The sequence below is a fragment of the Panicum virgatum genome, chromosome 8K (genome assembly GCF_016808335.1).
Source record: "Panicum virgatum strain AP13 chromosome 8K, P.virgatum_v5, whole genome shotgun sequence".
NCBI lineage: Eukaryota > Viridiplantae > Streptophyta > Magnoliopsida > Poales > Poaceae > Panicum > Panicum virgatum.
Window position 1 is genome coordinate 30,809,239 of NC_053143.1, and position 9,655 is coordinate 30,818,893.

Genomic DNA, 9,655 nt, shown 5'->3' on the forward strand with positions numbered 1-9,655 from the left:
GTTCCTTTGCCAACATCTGTATCTCATGAGCCTGCTCTACAATAGATCGGTCATCGACCATCTTGTAGTCATAGAGCTGCTCCATCTTATACAGCTAAGTGCCAGCATCGGCAACCCCGATCTTGGCCTCAAGTGCATCCCACATGTCCTTGCCCGTAGGCATGTCCATGTACACTTGTAGCATGCTCTCTGCCAGGACACTGTGAAGAGCCCCCCAGAACAAGTTATCTGCCTCATCAAACCTCCTTTCTTCCTCAGCCGATAGGCGAGGTTTGATGTGCTTTCCCTTGATCACGTGCTCACAGTGCATGGCAGCGAACCACAGCGTAGCCCGCATATGCCAGATCTTGTAATTTGCCCCACCATCTTGCAGAGGTTGCGGTTTCAGCGACGCAGCAAAGCTAGCACTTGAAAATGACCAATCAAGTTTTTGGATTGTTGAATATGTAGCTATTTTGCAACATGCTTTAATCCATAAAAATGATATGACAGATACTAACATGAACATGAGCATCTCATCATAAGCATTCTCTAATGTGCTACTATATAAAATAACAAGCATCATAGTAATGATTGAATGCCTAAACAGAGAAGAGATTGGTTTATACCCTTGGGTGGACCCAGTACCGGTGCCCGCGGTATGAGTTCCACCAGAACCACTTTCAGCATCGGCGCCAGCACCACCACCAGCAGCAGTCCTTCTTGTCTGCGCCATGGAAGTGACGGTTGAGGAAGTGGCGTTTGTTGGAGAAGAGCTGCAGGAGCAGTCGCGCCTGAAGAGGCGCTCCCCAAAAACTTGATCGCCTGCCTACTCATGCAGGTACGCTGATGGACGGAGTTCCGGAGGCCTGCTCGCCGGAGTCCTCTGTGCGCGCTGAGAGCTCTGGCCGGAGATGCAGAAGCTTAGCGCAAGCCTAAGACTTTGAGGAAAGGGACGAAGTGGAGAGTGTTCCAACAGACAGGGGCGCCCTACCTTTTAATCCCTGCTCCTGTCCTTCCTGTTACCTTCTGTTGGGGCTATGAACCTGGACAGGGGTGGTTGGGAGTTAGGAATTGGCGGCTAGGGTTTGCTGTGTCTGCTAGCGGCGGCGGCGGCGCGCGTGTAGATTCCCATGTCTCCTCTCGACCTCTCTTATGTGAGTATCCCACAACTCACTATTTAACTTGATTACCTCATTAGTTAAAACACCATGTGGTACTAATCCTTTTTCCTCTTAGCAACTATTGTGGGCCTTTGAAGTTCTTTGATTAGAATAGACTAATAGTGGGCCAAGCCCAATTAGTCCAACAATACATGTGTATGTAAATATATATATGAACTCCACTAATATTTCGAAGTAATTCTGGTATGGATGGAGTACACCTCGGGCAGACAAATTAGCACAAGGAGTCCAAGCTAGCCACTAGGCACAATACATCGGAGCCAGGAGCTCAGGATCTTATTTATTATAATTGCAGAAACAAGTTAAAAACACTCGGTACAACAGAAGCAGGGCTCAAGCGCTCAGCTTATTAAGCCGCCAATTGTATGATGGCACACACGACAGCACAAAAAACTAACCAAACCGGTAGCAGCACACACCTGAATACCAGATTAGCCGCCAAGCCAATGAAGCAACACAAGGCACCTGCACCCGTGCAGCGGCATCGCGACCAAAACAAACAAGCAAGCAAGCAAGCAAACAGCGACCAAACCAACACGACGACAACGACGACACCAGAGTCCAGAATAAGGTAAACCAATGCAAGCAACCACGCAGGCAGCGGAAACATCCACGGGGCATTTTGTCATCCTTGCTTGCCTATGAGAGGCCCGGCTTCTTTCTTAGCGCACCCTTCAACTTGCCCAAGGCTTTCTTTTGATGTTCTTCCTCAGTTGATTCAGGGTCACCAGCATCTTCGGTCGTCTCCGCGGGCATCTGAAGCTTGTCGGCCAGGGTGATGGCCCCCTTGAGCGAGAGGATGAGCCAGGCGTAGGAAAGGAACTCGCCTCCTTCGCCCAAGCTCTTGGCGTGCAGGTAGCCCCTGCACATGCTGGCAGAGTAGCACAGCATGCCCAGCCACACCTGGTACAGAAGGTTCCAGCGCTTCTCGTAGTCTATCGCCAGCAACTCATTTGCAAGCCTGCATGCATCTTGGATGTGTAGTGTTGTTTTCTTGCGTGCTGAATCTGAGCCATCCCCCTTGACCACGAAGGAGGAGTCGATTTCCTTCATGGCTTCGGTGATGAGATGCTTCCGGCTTCGGTGATGAGATGCTTCCTTCGCCAATCTGTCGACGAGCTGCTCTCCGTCTATGAGGTTGAGCATGGAGTCATCCCCCTTGACCACGAAGGAGGAGTCGATTTCCTTCATGGCTTCGGTGATGAGATGCTTCCGGCTGCCGGTCAGCAGCATCTCGGGGTTGAAGTTGAGCAGGTGCACCATGTAGTTGGATATTGCTTGTGCGCACTCAATACGAAGCTGCAGATCACTCCTCGTCGGGCTGGACCGCCGAGAGCACCACCTTATGGTATAACCAAAAATTGTACAACACTTTACTACACCTTGGTCAGGAGTAGTCCGCGAAGATGCAGATTCCTCACCAGGCTCCATCCTGGCCTTGTTCTTTTTGCGGAAGCAGAGATCGGTGGCGATGTGCCAGAGGAGGACGCTCCGGTCGAATGACCCGAGCAGGCTCTTTCGCATTTCTTCGGTGCATAGTTGTTGAAGCTCCTCACTCAGAGCCCAGTTTCTTTTCCGTGGCGGCATTGCGCGGCGTTCCTGTTCACCTCTGCTCTCGTCCTTGTAGATTGCTGGGCTCTTTCCCTCTGACGAGCTGCTGGTGCGGATGGGTATCTCCTCGACGTCTGGAGGTGGCACCGTGAAGGTCCTGTAACTGGCAAGATCCCGGCCTTTCATGCGGCCCAGATCCGTAATCACCATCCCCGCGACCATTCTGTACAGCTGGCCGAGATCACGCTTGCAGGAGAAGTACTCCATCTTGAGGTCCAACCACCTGGCGAGCTTGTACATCCACCCAATGTCCTTCTTCCTCTCCCGGAGAACCGTGTCCACGAGGTTGTAGCTGGGCACCGTCTCGCACAAGGACGGGACTTTTGTGTTGGACATGAGCAGGTACAGCACCTGCCGGATGAACACCGCGAAGAAATCCAGCGCGGCGGTGAGGCACAGAAGGATGTACGTTATCTTCACGTCGGTGCGCTTGTAGGGCTGCTTGTCGCTGGTTGCGAAGAGCACCAACGCGGCGATGTGCAGCGCCGGGACTGCCAGCAGATGGTAGAGCAGGTACGGAAGGGTGAAGACCACCGAGGCCCGGGTGTAGATGAAGGCGAACGCGCCGCGCAGCCATGGGCGCACGCCCAGCTCGCCGAAGCTGTCGCGGCCCAGGGATCCAAACACCTCATCCACGCTGCTGACTCTTCCATTCTTCTTCAGCTCGTCGGCAGCAGCCGAGATGGACATGTCCGAGAGTATCATGAAGACTTTGTCCCCATCCTTGAGGGCGACCTGCGGCTTTCCGCTGTCCTCGCCCCGGCCCCTGCCCCTACGCGTCGAGAAACTTGTTCGCAGCTTGTTGGCGAAGCTCTCCTTGTTTTGAACGAAGAGCCTGGTGACGCTCTCGAACAAGAAGAACTGGTTCAGGCGCTCCCTCCACTCGGAGCGCGTCTTTGTTCCTTGTATCACGGAGGACACGTCGGCCAGCCTGTTGATCTTGGCCCTGCTGAGAGCCCACGGCTTCTCGCTGAAGCTGACGACGCCGATGATGAAGAGCAGCACCGCCGTCGACAGCAGCCGCCAGTCGCCGGCGGCCGGCCACGACTTGTAGAAGGAGTAGAGGGCGACCGCGACCTGGGACAGCAGGGTGATGGTGTGCCGCATCCACAGCTCGTTGTCCTCGATGGTGTAGGCGGTGAGCTCCTGCTGCCCGCCGAGGTGGATGAGCAGGATGGGCGCCCACAGGATCTCCAGGATGTTGGACTTGAGCTGCTCGCTCCCAGCAGCCCCAGGAGGAAGAGGAGGATAGCCGCCGCCGCTGGTGGCGGTGGCGGCCTTGGCGTGGCGATTGAAGAGGGTGGCGAGCGAGTAGATCGCCAGGGCGTCGCTGGACACGAACGCCAGCCAGATGCAGGTCCGGATGACGCGCGGGATGGTGTACTTGCGCAGCGGGGCAGCCAGCAGGAGGAACCACTGCAGGCACAGGCTGCCAAGGACGAGGACGCGCAGCTGCCAATCGTCCCACCATCGCACAGCGCTCCACACGTCAAACATCTCCCTCGGTGTCTCTCTCTGTGTGTGTCTCTCTTTCTCTAGTTTGTTTAATTTGACTCGACAATCACTCAAGGTGTAGTACGATTGAGAGATATGGAGGAGGCCTTGCAAGCAAACATTGGCGGGCTCGCTCACCCCGTCCGCCTTACAGGCAGCATTGTTAGCCAAGCACCTTATATGTCAGAATATCTTCTTTAAGTAAACCCCACGCAAATACTTTAAGGCGAACCACGTGAATGACTTTCAATTAAAAAGCCACGAGCCTTCTAGTCAAGAAATAAAAAAAGCCACAAGCCTTCTAGTCAAAAAAAAAAAAAGCCACAAGCCTTGATCATATTTGCCTGAGGTGTGCATTTGCCCGTCTAGTATTGGCATTTTAAATATATCTTGCATCTTTGCATCTAGTTAATGATAAACTTATATTGCACCAGTCGTAGCCAATTTAGGAGAGCAATAAAAATTTGGCCAGCCTATATAACCTCTGGGACTAAGAACGTTCAACATTCTCTGATCTTGCGCTCATACCTGTCGCTGGCCGCCATCTCTCGCTACGCCTCCAGCTTGACGCACGCCTCCCACGCCGCCGCTTGGCCGCACCTCCATCCCATCGCCGATCTCCTAGAGTCGTCAACATGCCCGGCGCCGCCCGCGCGCTCTGGGCATGAACTACAACCCTTCTTCGATGCCGCCGCCGCACCGGCCCCTAGCCTCTCATCTTGACGCCACCTCCAGCGCTAAGCCCCGATGTCGTCATGGCCCCATTGCCGCCACTGCGCCCTTACCGGATGGCTCCGTGCTCGGCGGCCTTGCCCCAATGATGGTCGGGCCCTGCCGGCCTACCGTCGCTACGCACACCCTGCCACCGACCTCAACCCAGTTCCAGTGCCGCCCCTAACCTCGCTGGCAGTCGCGACGCCCAAAATCTCGCCCGCCGAGACCTCCACCGCCTGCCTCAGCCGCCACGGCGATTCCAGCTCCTCCGCGCGCGATGCTGGGCCTCGCTGGCGTACGCCCACTGATGATGTCAGCACTTCTATGTGCTGACGTCAGCTTTCTTCACTTTTGTATGTGTGATAGGAATTGTAGAAAATTGTCAAAATTTATAGAAATTTTTCGGAAATTAGGTACTTATGTGAATATGAATTTTGAATATGGGTGATTTATTTTGAAATCGTGTAAACATTGTAAAAACTTGTAAAAACTTTGAAAATGTATAAATTTGTTGAAAATTTTATGAAATGGTAGAAAATTGTTGGAAATTATAGGAAAATTGTAGGAATATGTGTTGTATGCAATGAAATTATATGTACATGAACTAATCATGGCTTCTGGTGCCTATGTACATAATAATGATAGGAAATTGAAGAAATCTATGGAAAATTATAGAAAATTGTACATAGTGGTAAAAAATTGTAGGAAATTGTTGAATGTTGTAGAAAATTATAGCAAATTGTACAAAATTGATGAAGAATGTACAAAATTTGTTGGAAATTGTAGGAAACCTGTTAGAAATTGTAGGCTGATGTCGGAAAATATTGATTTTGTTTTCACACTAAGTGTGATATATACTTTGTTCACCGAGGAATCGAAATGGAACCCAATCAGGATGGCGACGACGAGTTCATCGTGCACAATATAATTTGTGCAAGCACCAAGCACGAAGGGTCTTCCCAAGAAGGTGCACCTGAGGATGATGGCAGCCAATATCCTCAGCGGTACGGATGATGGCGATGCCGATCACCTCGAGAGCGAAAGCGGAGGCTCCTTTTGTTGGCCAAATACTAACATACTACAACATTGCTAAAGTATATAGACAATTACATATATACTCACGAACTTTTTCAAAAGGTCACGGTTAATGCTTTTTTGTAGTAGTGTTTTTTTAAAATCAAGAATACAAACTCAGATGCTCACAAACCTAAGCACACCCGCCCCTACAAACACGCGCACACAAAACCGACCCCTATGAACACCCTAGAGAGACTAACTGGCTGGATCTTGAGATTAATGAAATCACTACAGGCGCCTCGCTGTTGACCATCATGTCACCTTAGTGCTGAAAGAATAGCGTTGTTAAGTCATAAAACAAATTTAAGAAAATATGAGCACACGTGCCAAGTCTAGGACTCACGCACTCATGCCCATGAGTGAATTAATCCTCGAACAGTCTTGGACATATCCAGATGATTAGGGTTCGCACTTCGCAAGGACTATTCACGGCCTATTAATTGTTGACTAGGGTTCGTTACGTCAGATTATTTTTATGAGTAGCTAGTAGCTGATGTGGGTAATTTAGATGCAAATTTAGGTGTCAAGTTTGATTGTTTTTTATAATGGCGCAAGTAGATAATTTACACAAAGATTAGAAAATCACTTTATGTTGTTTTTCATAATAGCTGACGTGGGATTTTTTTTCTTAAAACAAAGGAATGAACCCCATTTCTTGTCGTCATTATAGTCTATCACATCTGGCTAAATGTTTCTAAGTTTTGAGAAAGAAAAAGTCTAAATTCCTCCCCTCAACTATAGCCAAAGTTTGAATAACCCTCTAAACTATCGTTTGGTTCATTTTACCCCGCAAATTATGCAATTAAGTTCAAATTACCCCCTAATATAATTTTTTTTCCATTTCTCCATGCATAGGAAGAGTTTTAATTTGAAATTTTACAAGATAATAGTACACACCATAACTCTATTATAAAAAATTCATCATATTTTTTCAACATTATTTTGGTAGGTTAGGATATTTAATAATAAATTAATCATTGGAGCTCAATATTATATGAAACCTAAAGGGGAAATTATAATTTTTTTTCTAAATATGTATTGTGATGTCCACTAGAACCCTGCAAATTTTGAAATTAAAATTCAACCTGGTATGGAGAAACGAAAAAGATAAATTGTATTATGGGGCAAACTAAACTAAATAGCACTGTTTAGGGAGTAAATTTAACTAAGTTACAGTTTAGGAGGTTATTCGAACTTTGTCTATACTTGAGGGGAGGATATTGAACTTTTTCCTTTTGAGAATTTCTTTCCTAGTGCTTATCATTTTTTTAATCTAGTGATGATTGATCCAAAGGCCTCTAAACAGTTCTCCGATTACTGACAGTAAAATTGAATTGGCATGTATGAAAGGACTTGCATTATCCAGACAAACAAACAGGTACTTAAAGTGTTGGGATTCTAATCGGCTGTCTTGTTGTCAAACACAAAAAAAAAATCACTACTATAGATCGGGCCATTTGTCCCGGTTCGAAAGGGCTATTTGTCCCGGTTTTGGAACTGGGATTCGGCCGCCGGGACAAAAGCCTCCAGACAAAAGCCCTGGAGGCTTTTGTCCCGGGTGGTAGAACCGGGACAAAATGTCCCTCGCGCTAAAAAATCTTTGCGCCCTGCGGGATTGGAACCCAAGACCTATTGCCTAGCGCATGGCCTGCATGCCAACTCACCTAAGTAGTACATGTTACTCAGTAAAGAATAACTCCTTTTTGAACTATCACGTGGAGGGGCTTTTTGTCCGGGTTGGTACCACTAACCGGGATAAAAGCGTCACCCTTTTATCCGGGTTGGTGTTACCAACAGGGATAAAAGGGTTGGACCTTTTGTCCCGGGTGGAGCCACCAACCGGGACAAAAGGGGGGCCTTTTGTCCCGGTTGGTGGCTCCACCCGGGACAAAAGACCCATGTCCCCCCGCTGGCCCGGCTAGCCTTTGGATCCGGGACAAAAGCCACCTTTTGTCCCGGGCCCAAAGGTAACCGGGACAAATGATCTGGAACAAAGGTCTATTGTGTAGTAGTGAATGTACCTAAAGAAAGATTCTAAAAGATAAAGTCGACCTGCCATATATGTACAATACGACCACAGACTTTATTACTGCCCAAGCCTCTTAGGATGCCCTTTGCGTGGCCATGATACTATGCAATATCCTCACGGGCTTGCCATGATGATGTCCCATTGTTCCTGCCTTTGCGTGGCATAACAATATTCGAAGTCCTCAACGCTGTTCCACGAGATGCTTGGTTGAAGACGGTTGAATTTTTGTTTATACTAGTGCAGCGTACCGATTCACCAAGAAGTACATAGACTCGCGAGAATATGTACATTGCGAATGTTGAGATGATTGTTGACCTTAGCTACATAGGGTTTTTATATAAAGTACATGTTGGCTTGCGTCTTCCGCTATCTAAAAAGGGAACGTATCATGTGCAAACCAATCTCTCTGTTCAAACTATGGAAACTTTAATCTGGATCATCGGATCAACATCCAAGATGTATGGGGGATTGAGTAATTTTATAATCTGGACCCGCCTTTGAATTGAGTAATCATACTTTTGCAAATTCCCCCTCCCACCCCCTGTGCCCCTCTCCATGGATGTTGATCCGATGGCCCAGGTTGAAGTTTTCATAGTTTGCACGAAGAAGTTGGTTTGCATATGTTCCCATCTAAAAAAAGAGATGAAAATTAATCCTATCTTACAACAGTCCGGATCATATAAAATCATTATTTCTATAAACTCTAACAGCCATGGTGGCACTTATACAAAAATAATATTATACTTATTTTTCCTCTGTAGCTTGTACAACATGCGGCCAACAAGAAGCTGTTAACCATGAAGTAATAGTATAAGTATATTGCCCGTCCTAACTGTATGATATGATATAGAAACACAATTAACCAATAAAAAGATGATATATGCGTCTACACCACGCCCCCCGCATTCAGCCGGGCCGCCTACACCACCACACTGCACGTGTCAAGGTTGCCGGCGCCGCCAATGGATCCCCAATAATACTTGGTCTTCCCCCGGGGTTTTTTTATTTTTATATTTTTTATTTTCGTTTTTTACAAAAATATATTTTCGATTTAGAAATTTACAGGAATATACCCCGGCCGCCTCGCTGCCGTGCGGCCGGGACCTGGCCGCCCGGGACCTGGCCGCCGGCAGCGGGGCAGCAGGGGCTTTTGTGCAAAACCTTTTGCTCAAATAATTGCACGGAGGTTCCTGGGGCCGGTCGCCCGGCAGCGGGGCGGCCGGCCCTGGCCACCCGGCTACTGGGCGACCGACTCTCCCACCCATATATAAGGGTTGGCTGGTCCCCCACCCCTCATTTGCATCACTAAAATTCCAGAAATCAAGAAAAAAGAGGGACGGAGGGAGAGCGGCGAAGCCCTGCCGGATTTTCGAGCCGGCGACTGCAGGTAACCAAAATTCTTCTACGCTTTACAAATAGATTATGTTGTAATTATTTTTGTTGAAACAGTAGATTAGAAATCAATTTAATTATTGTTAGGAGTGATTAGTGGTACATTTAAGTGCAGTTACTTGTAATGATTAGCGTTGATACAGTACATTTAGTGTTAGATTAAGTATTAAAAAGT

General features: G+C 48.1%; 1 protein-coding gene across 1 annotated transcript; it reads right to left on the bottom strand.

Annotated features, from left to right (window-relative positions):
- Positions 1-1,404: 1,404 nt before the first annotated feature.
- LOC120644398 lies at positions 1,405-4,412 on the bottom strand. The gene has a single exon (XM_039921021.1). The coding sequence runs from the start codon at positions 4,269-4,271 to the stop codon at positions 1,803-1,805; it is 2,469 nt and encodes an 822-aa protein (XP_039776955.1). The 5' UTR covers positions 4,272-4,412; the 3' UTR covers positions 1,405-1,802.
- Positions 4,413-9,655: the final 5,243 nt, after the last annotated feature.

Bases quoted from the DNA above. Each gene is read 5' to 3' on its own strand.
- LOC120644398 (XM_039921021.1), bottom strand. From the start codon at position 4,271: ATGTTTGACGTGTGGAGCGCTGTGCGATGGTGGGACGATTGGCAGCTG.